General features: G+C 40.5%; 1 protein-coding gene across 2 annotated transcripts in view; it reads left to right on the top strand.

Moving 5' to 3' along the window:
* The window catches only part of GNA14 (G protein subunit alpha 14), a 201,465-nt gene that overhangs the window by 111,636 nt on the left and 73,287 nt on the right, over positions 1 to 16,542 (top strand). For both annotated transcript variants that reach the window (XM_019966102.2, XM_070794244.1), the window contains exon 2: positions 4,081 to 4,265. In XM_019966102.2, coding sequence (XP_019821661.1) covers positions 4,081 to 4,265 — 185 coding nt within the window. The remainder of the gene's footprint in view (positions 1 to 4,080; positions 4,266 to 16,542) is intronic.

Here is a 16,542-nt window from a genome sequence, read left to right as displayed (position 1 = left end):
CAGTGCAGGGTCTTCCCTCAGGTCCTCAGTTATCATATAGGGCCTTGACAGCCAAGAGTCGTCATGAAATTGGTCTCATCACAATTATACTTAGTTCATATCTCAACTTTCTGCAGTTGTCCATAATATAAGAACTGTGGAGGACTTCTCTTGTTTCTTCTATCCATTTAACCATATTTTAAGAGCTGACTATATAGTGGGCACAATGATCGTTGTACCCAAATGAGTGACTCCCAAGCCCTACCCTTCCTGGACTAAAGGTGTAATAAGAGACCTATCTGCAAACAAGCAGTCAGGGGATGTGCCCCACTGGGGTGTCCACAGGCACTTTGAGAGTTTATACAGGGCAGGACTAACTCTTGAAGGGAGGAAGTGGAAGACAGTTCCTTCAGAGGGTGGGAAGATCGCCTGAAGAAGAGAAGAGCTACCCACTCCAATATTCTGGCCTGGAGAATTCCATGGACTGTATAGTCCATGGGGTCGCAAAGAGTCAAACACAACTGAGTGACTTTCACTTTCCCGGGCTGAGGCATTGACAGTCTGGTTTCTAGCTACAGCTCTGAATTTGCATCAGCTTTGCCCTGTTGGATGACTCAGAGCCAGTTTCCTCATCTCTGATATCAGAAGACAGTACCCACCTTTGCCACCTCTGGAAGTGGAAGTGGAGCAACGAGCATTTTGCTTCATGGTTTGTTAAGACTGCTCTAGAGGACACACACCTGTCAGGAGGCTCTTCCTTGGGCCCCAGCAGCAGCATGTGTCTGCAGGACAGTGGGTCTGCCTGGGCTTAGGCTTCAGTGTATGGCTGTGAACTTCACATTTGTCCTCATTAGACCAGCATGACTAAGTCTATAACCCTGACATTCTTTTCTGAAAGTAAGCTTTGTCCTTAGAGTCTGATTTGGTAAATCCCCTCTCTCTCTCTTGCTGATCCTGGGCACTTGCAGGGGTTACTAAACAGAATGAGCCCCAGGTTTCTCATCTGTATAGTAGAGATGATGATAATAATTCATATATTGTAGGATGGTTGTGAAGATCAAAGGACATAGTGTGTGCAAAGTACCAGGCACATCGTGACTCTAATATTCACCATTGTGGGGACTAGGGGAGTAACCAGAGAGGGTCACAGAGGATCAGGATAAGGCTTCTGCTTGGCCACTTTCATAGTTGTTCCTGCCACGGTTGACGTCACTGCTACCCATATAGCACCCTGGGTGGTTGAGAAAGGATGAGCCATCTATTTTCCTATTTGTAGATAGTGCAGGTGGCCAAGACTGTGTAAATTCCTTATCACTATCATGTATTCAAAAATACTAGAATATAATCCAAGCTTTCAAAAGGAAGGAAATGCTGTCTCCAGAATGAACTTTGAGGGTGTTGTGTTGTACGTGTGTGCATCTTCAGTCGTGCCCAACTCTTTGCGACCCCATGGACTGTAGACTGCCTGGCTCCTCTGTCCGTGGGATTTTCCAGGCAAGAATATTGTAGTGGGTTGCCATTTCCTCCTCCAGGGGAGCTTCCTGACCCAGGGGTCAAACCTGCATCTCCTGCATTGGAGGCAGATTTTTTACTGTGGAGCCATCAGGGAAGTCCCGTTGAGGGTATCTAAGTGAAATAAGCCAGTCACCAAAAGTCAAATGCTGTGTGATCCATCCCACTTATGTGAGGTACCAAGAGTAGTTAAACTCCTAGACACAGAAAGTAATGAGGTGGCTGCCATGGGCTGGGAGAAGGGGGGAAAGGGGAGAGGGACTTGTTTAAAGGGGATGAGTTTCAGTTCTGCAGGATGAAATGAGTTGTGGAGATTGGTTGCATAATAGTGTGAATATGCTTAACACTTCCAAACTGCATACCTACAAACAGTGAAGATAGTAAATTTTGTTATGTGTATTTTACCATAATCTTACAAAAGCTTATTGAGCATGTGCCAAGTGTACAGCATTCCTGGCCCAAGGGGAAAGTGAAAGTGAAAGTTGCTCAGCCGTGTCCTGGCCCAAGGGGAAACAATGTGATAAAAACAAACATGGCCCCTGTCTCCCCTTATGAAACTTACAGGCGAGTAGAGGAGACATGTCAAAGGAAGAATGACATTAATGAGCAAAAGTGCAGCTGGAACATGTGCTCCAATGAGAAGTTCATGGTCCCTTGAGAACCTAGAGTACAGGGACTTGACCGCAATAGGAAAGTCAGGCCAAGAGCAAAGATGAGCAAGATGAAGAAAGACCATCCTCAGAATCTGCAAAGCATGAACCAAAGCTACCTCAAGGAGGCCAGTGTGGCTGGAGCACAGAGGGTGGAGAAAATGTGTTGGGAACAGAGGCTGGTGAACACGGAGGGGCCAGACCCCACAGCCTCGCTGGCCACAGTAAGGAGTTTGATCTTTCTTCCTGAGCCACAGGGACCCCATTGAGGGTCTTGAGCTGAGGATGGGGAGACAGAAAAGCAGGTTTGTGCTTTGAAAAGATCAGTACAAAAGAATATATATTTTTTCCCTTACAAGGAAAGATCTTATCAAATAGTTGTCTCAGTCATCCACATGGAAATATTGAACGAGTCCCCTAGATATTTCTCTGGGGCCTGATATTTAGAAGACCCTAGCAAGAATACAGATGAAGACCCACATCCCATAAGTCTAAATAGTTATAGTCTATAATCAAGCTAAGAAACCATTATAAATATGTTGAATCCTCTTACCATGACAAACATATAACTCATGTCAAAAAAATATGAACAAACTATGGTTTTTAATATGACTAATAGTCAACAAAGTATCAAAGATGATTGAATTTAACCATAACTACATTCTCTGGATATTCTGTTGGGTCAATGAAATGTGAATGACTAATAAAATATTTTATAATTAGCCATTTTCTATTTTATAATTTTTGGCTTTTATAGTAAAAATCATTAATTATATTATTTTAATTAAGATTTTCATATAACTCATGTTATTTTACTAGCAACGCTGAATTAAATGACTTTTTGTAACAAGTATATTGAATATATATTGTATATATTACAATTCATCCATTGGAAATATCCAACTTTTCTTGAGTCATTTTAGTTCTCAGATCATTTTTCATTAATTCCAATTGAAGAAACTTTGCCCTATTGAGGTCATATCAACCTGAATTTGTTAAAAAAAAAACCTTCTTTAAAGCAATATTTAAATTTGAAAATGAACCATAAATACATTATGTTCCAAACATGGTGATAAGATCTCATAGATAAATTATCACAAAAACTATTAGAATGTATTTTAATTCCATCACTCAAGTCTACGACTTATATTGCAACTTTTTCTGTCTGTCCAAGCAATATCTCAGTCTAATATTAATGTAAAGCCCCAGCATCATGTTTCATACAGGTTGTCTGGGCATCTATACATATTTAATGGCGATAGGAATGGTTTGATATTGCAAAATGCTCCTTGGCTGCTATGTACAAGTGTCATGAGTTTGGAGGGCCTCCTGAACAGCAAATTGGAATCTGAGGAGGGGGAGGAATATAGACATTTGGTACAACTTGGGAAGGTGCTTTATTGTACAAGGATCAATTGTGCTCATGTGTGTGAAAGAAAGGAATCGGCAAGTCAGCCTTTTCTCCTGTCCAGGTATTTCTGCTCCTCAGACCCTCCCTGCCCTCTGAAGCAGCACCCCAGCCCTGCCGTGGCTGGGATTAGCAGTAGGAAAACCCTTAAATATTTAGGGCTTTCAGGCACAGTGGCCAATTGTTTCAAGGTCTTAGGACAAGGGATGTGGGGGAGCAGTTCCCTGGGGCCTAAACAGTGTTAGTCACAAGAGCTGATGCTTAAGATTACTCCAAGTGACATGGACACTTATGTGTCCTTAATAAATTGTGTGTGTGTGATATTTGTGACCCTCTAAAGCACAGGCCCTGGGGTTTAGGATGGCACTACCCTGCAGCGTAAACTGCATAAGTATTCAGCAGTCCCTTTCCAAGTCCCCATGTTAATTTACTAATCCTGATATTGACCAGCACTGCCACACAGTCCTTTCTTCTCACTCCATGCCTTTTAAAGGCTGCTGACTGCATTTTTCACTTGATTTGTCTTATTAGGAACTGGTGAAAGTGGCAAAAGCACCTTTATCAAGCAGATGAGAATCATCCACGGGTCTGGGTACAGCGACGAAGACAGAAAGGGGTTCACGAAGCTGGTTTACCAAAACATATTCACTGCCATGCAAGCCATGATCAGAGCCATGGACACCCTGAAGATACAGTACGTGTGTGAGCAGAATAAGGTAACGTGCTTAAGAACTTTGGAGCCATTTGTGAATGCCATGCTGTTCTCCTCTGGTTAGTCTCTGTCTCTGAACTGAAAGATTTACTGAATGCTTGCATCAGAGGCCAGAAGAAGCTCTTGAGCTCAGACTCTGGGGTAGAGCTCCTCCAGAGGAGTATGATGAATTTAGGCACAGTGTTGTGGTCTTATTTCTGCAGAAGCTCTGGCACAGTGGTGGTGTGGTGTTGCCTGGCGTGCAGTCATTTCAGTGCTTTTTTTTTTGGAGTGCTGAGAAAAGGAAGACATATATTTACATTTCCTCTTTCAGCTAAGATACCTGGTTACTTTCTTGCTTTGAGCAATGGTGGTCTTGGGTTTACAATGGACAACTTTTTAAGAATTCCTAGTCTTAGGAGATATTTTCATAAATGTCCTGCAGACTACTCAGAGAAGTCAGTGGGTTTTGTTTGTTTCTTTTGGAAGCTAGCCCTTCTTAGGAGCTAACTGATAATTTAGGAAGAGTCATGCTTGTGTCTCGACTAGCAAGGGACTCTCCCAAAGTAATGGTATCAAGTTGCCATTTGCTTTCCTCTCTCTGTGGGTTATTTAAAATCCGTATCTGTTTGAGACTATAGGAGAATAATGAGACAGGAAGGTGGGAGAAGGAGACAATATTTTCTAGGGTGTATAGGACTGTAAATCCATGGGAAAATACTATGAGCTCATTAAGAATCTAGACGACAGAATTTCTTTAAAATAACTCATACCAAGTTATAACACGACATGATGATAAAGAGAAAAATTCCAAGATGAGTCCCTTGTGAATTGATTAGAAAGAATTTAGCTGCTCAAAAGCTGGAATAGTGGCTTAAATATGGGCCTCAGGAACTGCTTTATCATCAGCTTGTGGCATTTGTTTTTATGTGTATTATACAGAGTTTCAAAGCAGTAAGTCTAATTTTTTTTATTACTCAGTGACTGCATTACACAGGAAAACTCAACATGCACCAAATTTTAGACGTACCTTTATAGTGTGACTACAGCTTTGTGTCTTTACTGTTTCCTTGTAATCTTGAGGAAATGGAGGAATGTATAATATCTCACCCACAGCTTCAGCCTTCAACAGCGTTCTGTTGAAAAGCGTGTGTGTGTGCGTGTGTGACAGGCGGGGGTGGTGGTAGTGGTGGAAATTAACCTTTAGAATATCTGGTGCCAAGTAATATGAGAGGTGTGTCATGAACTATTGGGAAATTCTACAAGTAACTATGATTCCTTTACAAGTTGGCTTTGAGTATGTGCATTATATCTTTTTGGGTTTTTTTTATAAGCATATTTTAATTTTTTGAATTTTCATTATATCTATTTGAATGTGTGCAATTAAAAAAAAAAAATCACCCTGTACAAGCTATTTTAAAAATTAGGTCATCTGCGGAAATTTAAGATTATTTCAGAGAAGAGATAGGTCAGGAACATCCTCGTGGTGATGTTAGTTAATCTACTTTCCTCTTTGGTAAAAAGGCATTTTGTTTCCCAGTCATAGTGGGGTGACTGGGAGAAGCTTGGAGTTTAGGAATGGGTTTGTAAACAGGCCTGTTGGGAAGAGAAGACTCAAGTGTGAGTCAGTTCTGCTTACATTGGCAACATGTGTTTGTAAAAATCCAATCAGATTTAGGAATCAAGGTCTCTGGATTTTTGTTTTGTTTTCCCTCAAGGTCTTCTAGAGGTACTCTGAGTTTGTGTCTCAAATAGAAAGGTTTTACACGGCTTGACATTCCACCGCTTTCTTCTGTTCTCTTGATCTGAATTCTTCTTCATAAGGCCATGTCCCCTTGCCTGCTCATCTGCATTACTTCCCTCCAGCTGCCATAACAAAGCACCTCAAACTGGGTGGCTTGAGACAGATTTCTTCTTTCCCAGTTCTGGAGGCTTGAAGTCTGAAACCAAGGACCTGGTTCCGGCTGGAGTCTCTGTTCCATGCATCTTGCCTGGCTTGTGGGGGTTGCTGGCAATCCGCAGTGTCCTTTGGCTTGTGGAGGCCTCCATTCAGTCCCTGACTCTGTCTTCACATAAAGTTCTCCCCCTGTGTCTCTGTGCTCACAGGGCATTCCCCACTGTGTGTCCATTTCTCCCTCTTCCCATAAGGACAGCAGTCATTGGATTAGAGCCCATCCTAATTCAGTGTGACCTCATCATAGCTTGATATATCTACATAGACTCTATTTCTCAATAAAGTTACTTTCTGAGATTTGGGGTTTGCATGGATTTCAAGGCAATACTATTCAACCCAGTATGGCCTGACCTCTGCTTGCTCCCATGAATGTCATGTCCATTAGCAAAATACTTTCACTCCATTCTAATATCCCCCAAAGATTTAACCCTAAAAACAGCAGCAACTCTAAGCCTCAAATCTGATCTAATATCAATTCAGAAGGCCTACAGTCTTATCATTTAAATCCTCTATATCAGGTATGGTGAGACTCTGGATGTGGTCCATCCTAGAGCAGAATTCTCCTTCAAACATGCCTGTGAAACTAGGAAGTGAATTAATCGTACCTTTGTCCCCTCCTCATTTGCTGTCTCTGGCTCCATTCTCAATGCCTTCTTTCTACTTCAAGTACCTGCATTCATGCTTAATCAACTTCCTCTTATCTCTCAAACACATGCCAGGGGTGAACCACGTATTGAAATGGCTTAAAGAGATGCTTCCCTGGTGGGCTCAAACAGTAAAGAATCCACCTGCAATGCAGGAGACCTGTGTTTGATTCCTGGGTTGGGAAGATTCCCTGGAGAAGGGGATGGCTATCCACTCCAAACTGTTGCCTGGAGAATCCCATAGACAGAGGAGCCTGGCAGGCTACGCAGTCCATGAGGTCGCAGAGTTAGACATGACTGAGCGACCAACAAGGAGAGTAAAATGTTGAGTAGAAAAAAATCACTGGATTGGTCCTACAAATCTGGGCTCTGTTCATAGCTCCCTTGTAGGTCTCAGATGGGAGTCTATAAACTTTTTCTATAAAGGGCCAGAGAGGAAATATTTTCAGCTTTGAAGGCTGCACAGTCTCTGCTACAACTGTTCAACTCTGCTGTTGTACAAAACCAGGCATGAGTGATGCATAAAAATGAGTGAGGCTTGCTTATAAACTGTTTGCAAAATGTGAAAACTGTTCTTAACTCATGGGCCAAACAAAACAGACCAGGAGTGGATGGAGTCCATGGACTGGAGTTGCTGACTCAGTCCTAGGGGAAGCTGTGGAACCTCTGCCACGTGGAAATTTTGATCAATTTCTTCTCTATTATTTTCTGAATGATTTCCTCTGCGGGTTAGTCCCGATCACAAATGTGAAACTATAACCAATTACCCTTCTTAGGTCATAAAATGATCAAATGATTAATGCTCTAGGGGTTTAAGTAATTACTTAAGAAACAGTATTTTCTTTACAAAGTATTGCTTCATTTAAAACAATTGACTAGTTAAGATGAGTTTGAACAAAACTAATTAGCTTTTCTTTTCAGTCCTTTAACTTCTGGTTGCTGAATATTTATTTCTATTGGATTTTTTCACAGCTAGAAACACTTTCTTAAAAATATGTAGAGGAGGATTAAGAGCCCTTTTAGAGGGTTTTATTTTAAATGTTAGCAGGATTATGGCTCAGCCAGTTTGTTGAAAATCTTTACTTGTTACTTGACAGGCTGCTTTTGAGAGGAAATTTATCAGAAACTCAGTGTAACATTTGGTTTTTAACCAATATGTTTACTCAATTAAGATTTAGCTTTGAAGATTATTTTCTTATACATTGCCTGCCTTTTTTTCCTAAAGAAATGATTCATATGTATTTGCTCACTCTGTTGATAAGCCTTAATTTTTATGAATGTGTCTCAAGAGTGTCATGAGCACATATTAAAATTTATGACTTCTTGAATAAATATTACAGAGGCGTTTACTCAGTGTCAGGACTCCTAACATTGAATTAGCTTATATCTTACGTTGCCTGGTGATGATTTCATAGAAAAGCTTCTTTTTTTTTTTTTAACTCTTTGTAGTATCTCCAGTTTGAGAAATTCTTACTCTAGGCCTGTAGTATGGTGAAGGAAATCCTAGCTCCTTTTAAGGTTCTACAGAATCTGCTTGGATGATTTAGATAAGAATTTCCCAAGGGCAAAGGACAGCCCTGTCTGACTTTTCAAAAATGCTTGGTTTTAAGAACAAGGGCTACAGATTCTTTTGGTAGCTGACCCCAGCTTCTTCCCTGCCCTCCCACTTATAGGAGCTCACTGGGGTCACATCATATGTGCATGTAACTTGTTGTTATTCAGTCGATAAGTTATGCCTGACTCTTTGCAACCCCATGGACAGCACACCAGCCTTCCCTGTCCTTCACCATCTCCTGGAGTTTGCTCAAACTCATGTCTATTGACTCAGTGATATCATTCAACCATCTCATCCTCTGTTGCCCCCTTCTTCTGCCTTCAATCTTTCCCAGCATCAGGGTCTTTACACACATTTAACTGCAAGGGCTCATCATAAAAACAAAAACAGTGTCTTTAAAAAGGAGAGTTACAGCTAAAGAGACACTGATGTATAGAACAGTCTTATGGACTCTATGGGAGAGGGAGAGGGTGGGAAGATTTGGGAGACTGGCATTGAAACATGTAAAATATCATGTATGAAACGAGATGCCAGTCCAGGTTCGATGCACGATACTGGATGCTTGGGGCTAGTGCACTGGGACGACCCAGAGGGATGGTATAGGGAGGGAGGAGGGTTCAGGATGGGGAACACATGTATACCTGTGGCGGATTCATTTTGATATTTGGCAAAACTAATACAATTATGTAAAGTTTAAAAATAAAATTTAAAAAAAAAAAAGGAGAGTTAATAATTGAACAGTAAGAGGAGTATTTTGCCTGCCATTTGCCTCAAGTACTTAATTTGGAATTTAGTGTTTCTAGAAGCATGAAGTCTGAAATTCCCTTCACAAAGCATCTTTGTCTTCTTTTTTTTTTTTAATTAATTAATTTTATTTTTTAACTTTACAATATTGTACTGGTTTTGCCATATATCAAAACCAGAAGCTTGTGCTGTATTCCAAGTCACACTTGAGGCAGGGGACTTGGGCCCTCCAGCCAATTACAGCTCTTGAAAGCCTGAATTTGGGGGTTTAATTGACTCGGAGAAGGCAATGGCAACCCACTCCAGGACTCTTGCCTGGAAAATCCCATGGACGGAGGAGCCTGGTAGGCTGCAGTCCATGGGGTCACTAGGAGTCAGACACGACTGAGCGACTTCACTTTCACTTTTCACCTTCATGCATTGGAGAAGGAAATGGCAACCCACTCCAGTGTTCTTGCCTGGAGAATCCCAGGGAGCCTGGTGGGCTGCCGTCCCTGGGGTCGCACAGAGTCAGACACGACTGAAGCAACTTAGCAGCAGCAGCAATTGACTCACAAGGTCTCTGCTAATTTTGTTTCAAGTTTTTCAGGTTCTACATTTAGGTAAGCAGACCTCTTTGTTGTCAGTTTCCTGTAATGTCTTGAGTTTCAGGCCTTTGGAACAGGATGCCCCCTCTCCTGACTGCTAGGTATATCAGGAACAAGCAAAACAATGGCCCGCAGCCCTGGCTGCACATTGGCATCTCCTGGGAGGTTTTTCTGTTGCTGCCCTAGGTACCACCTACCAGAGAGCTGGAGCTAAGTATTCTTGGCATGCAGCCAGAGCTTTTGGATTGAGTTTTAGAAACCTCCCAGGTGATTCTGGTTAGGCAGTCAAGTTTGAGAACCGCTGATACTCTACATGTATCTTATCACTATCCGGAGGCATTCAGTTTGGATTCTACTTTATCAGCCTTTCTGTAGAGGAAAGGGAGGCTTCTGGTCATCTCTTCCGTGGGCTGACCTAATTAATCTCCATCCACAGGTAAACTGTGTAGCCAGCATTGAGGATGTTTGTTTAGTTCAGCAGTACGAGGGGGCTTTGGTGAGATGAGGTCATGGTAAACTCGACAGCATCTGCAGGTGAAGTTTTTGAATTCAGGGCAGACTCTGTGTTTGTTTCCTTTGAGTCTTGCATGAGCCTAGCACAGCATCGTGCTGAGAGCTTCCAGGGGCGGGGTGGGAGTCGGGAGGAGGAGGAGCTGCATCTTGTTCTCTGGAAGTCATGTTACGGGGCCTTCTCGCCCTCCTTTTCCTATTGTTGCTACATGGAAGTTATTTCTTTTTATTCAGAAAAGACTCAGAGATGCAGGTTATGTTGATAACATATGCAATGTACAGATATATTTTATAATAAAAATACCTTACAATTTTGTTTTGTAAATAGAGACATTTAATTAGGAAATTAATATATATTATATATAATATATAGGTTATATATAAGTATATGCAATATATATACATGTTATATAATACAAGTTATATATTTTTTAATAAGTTATATATTTTTACTCCTAATTAATAGATAGTTTTATTTATTGAGATGACAGTTCACTAGGTATATAAAATAAACACCAAGCATCCAACTTCACGTTTAAGCAATAAAGTCTGATATTTATGGAGTAGGATTGCAGGAGATGTTTTCTAATACCAAAAGGAGCTCCGATCGTGTCTCATATCTGTGTATGTCTAACTCTTCCAGCTTAACTTTTCTCAGAAACCAAGGCTGAATTTCCAGAAGGGTCTATCAAAGACACATGTGAGGAAATCGAGCATAGTTAGGTAAAAATGGTCAATTTACATGCTTCTTTATAGAAAAGTTTCTTAGAGCTTGATGTATCTTAAGACCCCTTATTTTCTAATTTTTATAACACCTGTTTAAATATACTTTTCAGTCTGACTTCCTTATCCAGTTTGAAAAGTCAGAGTCTGCATGAGTCTCTTGGGAATAGGGAGGCCAATATTCAGACTTCAGCTGTAGCCCAGGGTCACTGGTTCTCTGGCACGTGTTAAACCCAGGCTCTTTCTTCTTGTGTCTTATTGGATATTAAAAATGGCATGGTGCATTTTTCTCCTTACTAAAAACTTGGAATTCTAGCCAGTGTCACAACAATCCTGTGCTGGAATTTTTCCATTTATCCCAATAGTTCTCTGATTAATCAATGTTGACATTAGTGTGAAAATTGCTTAATCAGCTTGAAATACAATAAGTTGGAAAATGAGAAAGAACAGGATAAAAATGAGAAATAACTGATTTTCTCCTTAATCATTATCACAAGTAAATCTGACCACCCACTGCCCATTGGGAGATGAAGAAGATTTGAGGTCAGTGATGAGTATTGAGATAGTCTGGACCATTGAAATGTTAATTTCTTCCCTAAACTCAGGGCTAGATATGAACCTACCACATGCAAAGAAATGCTTTTAAAAATCTAGTGAAAAGGGAAAATCTCACAAAGTTACAGTCCAGGAGCTAGTGTGACCATCAGGCTATTTGAACAGCTATCCATTCATCTAATATATGTGAAACATTTTCTTTGCATCTTTTAAATTGCACCCAACTTTGTTGCTATCTTAATATACAAAGGGGAACATGTGAAACTCACAATTCAAAACTCCTTGACAAAAGTTAGAATCATCATTGATGATGCTAGTAAAATTCTTTTTTTTTTTAAATCTTATTGCAGTATAGTTGATTTACTGTGTTGCGTTTTGCTGCTATACAGCAAAGTAACTCAGTTACACAAAATGTACTTTTTCATATTCCTTTCCATTATGATTTATCACAGGATATTGAATATAGTTCCCTGTGCTATACAGTAAGACCTCGTTGTTTGTCCACGAAAATTATTATATCCAAGTTCAGTTCAGTTCAGTCTCTCAGTTGTGTCCGACTCTTTGCGACCCCATGAATCGCAGCACACCAGGCCTCCCTGTCTATCACCAACTCCTAGAGTTCACTCAGACTCACGTCCATTGAGTCAGAGATGCCATCCAGCCATCTCATCCTCTGTCGTCCCCTTCTCCTCCTGCCCCCAATCCCTCCCAGCATCAAAGTCTTTTCAAATGAGTCAACTCTTCGAATGAGGTGACCAAAGTATTGGAGTTTCAGCTTCAGCATCAGTCCTTCCAATGAACACTCAGGACTGATCTCCTTTAGGATGAACTGGTTGGATCTCCTTGCAGTCCAAGGGACTCTCAAGAGTCTTCTCCAACACCACAGTTCGAAAGCATCAATTCTTTGGTGCTCAGCTTTCTTCACAGTCCAACTCTCACATCCATACATGACCACTGGAAAAACCATAGCCTTGACTAGATGGACCTTTGTTGGCAAAGTAATGTCTCTGCTTTTCAATACGTTATCTAGGTTGGTCACAGAGAAGGCAATGGCACCCCACTCCAGTACTCTTGCCTGGAGAATCCCATGGATGGAGGAGCGTGGTGGGCTGCAGTCCATGGGCTCGCTAAGAGTAGGACACGACTGAGCGACTTCACTTTTACTTTTCACCTTCATGCATTGGAGAAGGAAATGGCAACCCACTCCAGTGTTCTTGCCTGGAGAATCCCAGGGATGGGGGAGCCTAGTGAGCTGCCGTCTATGGGGTCGCACAGAGTCAGACATGACTGAAGCGACTTAGCAGCAGCAGCAGGTTGGTCATAACTTTCCTTCCAAGGAGTGTCTTTTAATTTCATGGCTGCAGTCACCATCTGCAGTGATTTTGGAGCCCAAAAGAATAAAGTCTGACACTGTTTCCCCATCTATTTGCCATGAAGTGATGGGACCAGATGCCATGATCTTAGTTTTCTGAATGTTGAGCTTTAAGCCAACTTTTTCCCTCTCCTCTTTCACTTTCATCAAGAGGCTTTTGAGTTCCTCTTCACTTTCTGCCATAAGGGTGGTGTCATCTGCATATCTGAGATTATTGATATTTCTCCCAGCAATCTTGATTCCAGCTTGTGCTTCTTCCAGCCCAGCGTTTCTCATGATGTACTCTGCATATAAGCCTATGCCCCAACCAGTGATGCTGAAGAGCTGAAGTTGAACAGTTCTATGAAGACCTACAAGACCTTTTAGAACTAACACCCCCCAAAAATGTCCTTTTCATTATAGGGGACTGGAATGCAAAAGTAGGAAGTCAAGAAACACCTGGGGTAACAGGCAAATTTTGCCTTGGAATACGGAATGAAGCAGGGCAAAGTCTTATAGAGTTTTGCAAAAAGAACGCACTGGTCATAGCAAACACCCTCTTCCAACAACACAAGAGAAGACTCTACACATGGACATCACCAGATGGTCAACACCGAAATCAGATTGATTATATTCTTTGTAGCCAAAGATGGAGAAGCTCTATACAGTCATAAAACAAGACCAGGAGCTGACTGTGGCTCAGACTATGAACTCCTTATTGCCAAATTCAGATAAATTGAAGAAAGTAGGGAACCATTCAGGTATGACCTGTATCAAGTATGACCTAAATCAAATCCCTTATGATTATACAGTGGAAATGAGAAATAGATTTAAGGGACTAGATCTGATAGACAGAGTGCCTGATGGACGGAGGTTCGTGACATTGTACAGGAGACAGGGATCAAGACCATCCCCATGGAAAAGAAATTATATCCAAAGTCCTTCACAATTTGCTTTCTCTTCACGGCAGAGCCACACTCGTTTTCCAATGGCAGAGAGGTAACAGATGTGTCGAACTGCTCTGTTTTCAGCCCTGCCTTTTCTCATCACCCAGTTTCCTCACTGTGAATGAAAGCCATAAACATGTGCCAAGAGATAAATTAACCCTCAGGTTTATTTTGGAGTCCTGCCGAGAGAATCATCTGCTCACCTGGTTTTACTGAATTTAGAGGTAGATTTTTATTAGCTGGTTAATAAACTCCGCAATATTATCCTAGGCAAACCATTCTAGAAAGCATCCTCTATAAAAAGCTTTTCCCAATGCAGGGGGCCCCGGTTTGGTCCTTGGTTGGGGAACAGAATCCCACGTTCTTCAAATAAAGATCCTGCATGCCACATCTAAGACTTCTGTGTAGCCAAATAATTTTTTCTTTTTTTAAAAAGCTTTTTAAAAAATTAAGACAGGAACTCAAATGGGACACAGTAACTAATCAACAGAAACAAATTGTTAAAGGTTTGTGTATATGTATCTGTGTGCATGAGTGTGTGTGTAGGCGTGAGTGAGTGGGCATATTTACCAATAAACCTACCTTCAGAGTTAAAAGCATATTCATTAGAAGCCAAAACAGTTGGCTTTTTTTTTTTTCACTGACACATCCTTTTGGAAACTCAGATGTTTCCAGGGAGCTTTGAGACATTGCATCTTATGTACTTCACCTTGATTTCCTTTTTCTTTACATTTTTATATTCTATTGGATTATAGTTAATTTACAGTGTTGTGTTTCAGGTGTACAGCAAGGTGTACATATATCCATTCTTTTTCAGATTCTTTCCCCATGTAGATTATTATAGAGTATTAATAATCCCTGTGTTATACACTAGTTCCTTGTTGACTATCTATTTTGTATGTAGCAGTGTGTATATGTTAATCCCAATCCCTTAATTTATCCCTCCCTGGTGGCTCAGACAGTAAAGTGTCTGTCTACAATGCGGGAGACCTGGGTTCCATCCCTGGGTCAGGAATATCCTCTGGAGAAGGAAATGGCAATCCACTCCAGTACTATTGCCTGGAAAATCCCATGGACAGAGGAGCCTGGTAGGCTACAGTCCATGGGGTCGCAAAGAGTTGGACACAACTGAGCGACTTCACTTTCACTTTCACCCCTTTGGTAATCGTAAGTTTGTTTTCTTAGTCTGAGTCTGTTTGTTTTGTAAATACGTTCATTTGTGTTTTCTTTTTTTTTTTTTAGATTCCGCATATAAGTGATATTGTGTGACGCATGTCTTTCTCTGCCTGTCTTCACTTTGACAATCTCTAGGTCCAGCCATGATGCTGCAAATGACATTATTTTGTTCTGTTTTATAGTTGAGTAATATTCCATTGTATATATGTACCTCATCTTTAGCCATTCCTCTGCTGATGAATATTTAGGTTGCTTCCATGTCCTGGCTGTTGTAAATCATGCTGCAGTGACCACTGGGGTGCATGTAACTTTTCCACAGTAAGGTTTTCTTTGGGTATATGCCTAGGAGTCGGATTGCTGGGTCATAGGGCAGTTCTATTTTTAGTTTTTTAAGGAGCCTCCATACTATTCTCCATAATGGTTGCACCAATTTATATTCCCACCAACAGGGTAGGTGGCTTCCCTTTTCTCCTACCCTCTCTAGCATTTACTGTTTGTACACTTTTTGATGATGGCCATTCTAACTTGTGTGAGATGATACCTCATTATAGTTTTGATTTGCATTTCTCTAATAATTAGTGATGTTGAGCATTTTTTCATGGGCTTTTTGACCATCTATTAATAGAGAAGTGACCTCCTATTGACCTCCTATTAATAGGAGAAATATCTATTAAGGTCTTCTGCCCAATTTTGAATTTTTTTTTTTTTTTACTTTTGATCCATTTGTGTATTTTGGAGATTAATCCCGTGTTGCAAATATTTTCTCCCATTCTGTGCATAGTCTTTTCATTTTGTTTATGGTTTCCTTTGCTGTACAAAAGCTTTTAAGTTTAACTAAGTCCCATTTGTTTATTTTTGTTTTTATTTTTATTATTCTAGGAGGTGGATCCAAACAGATATTGCTAGTGATTTATGTCAGAGTGTTCTGCTTGAGAGTTTTATAGTATCTAGCCTTACATTTAGATCTTTAATCAATTTTTAATTTATTTTTGTATATGGTATTAGAGCATGTTCTAATTTCATCCTTTTTACATGTAGCTGTTGAATTTTCTCAACATCACTTATTAAAGAGACTGTCTTTTCTCCATTATATGTTCTTGCATCCTTTGTTGTAGATTAATTGACCATAGGGCTGTGGGTTTATTTCTGGACTTTCTATTGACCTTGATTTCTGACATCTAAAACTTTGTCAGATTTAATTAAGTATGATCTAAAATAATGTAAAATAGGTTTCACATCATTACCATTGCTTTGTCTCTTCCCTAAATTTTTAAACATTCTGGCATTTTATGTATCTGTAATTAGCTATAAAGATATAGGCACATTTGTTTCAGTTGGCCATTTATAGATTTGGTTAGAAAATTATTTGCTTTTGTGTGTGAAAGGTTGTTGTTGAATCACGCGAAGACACCAGGATTCTTGGCCCCCGGAGGAGAAGAATTTAATCCGGGGCCAGAGATGAGGCTTGATCGCTCAGAGCTTTTGTGTAATAAAGTTTTATTAAAGTATAAAGGAGATAGAGAAAGCTTCTGACATAGGCATCAGAAGGGGGCAGA

Source organism: Bos indicus, chromosome 8 (assembly GCF_029378745.1).
Source record: "Bos indicus isolate NIAB-ARS_2022 breed Sahiwal x Tharparkar chromosome 8, NIAB-ARS_B.indTharparkar_mat_pri_1.0, whole genome shotgun sequence".
Taxonomy (NCBI): domain Eukaryota; kingdom Metazoa; phylum Chordata; class Mammalia; order Artiodactyla; family Bovidae; genus Bos; species Bos indicus.
Note: the sequence above shows the minus strand (reverse complement) of the source record. Positions and strands in the feature narration are given on the sequence as shown.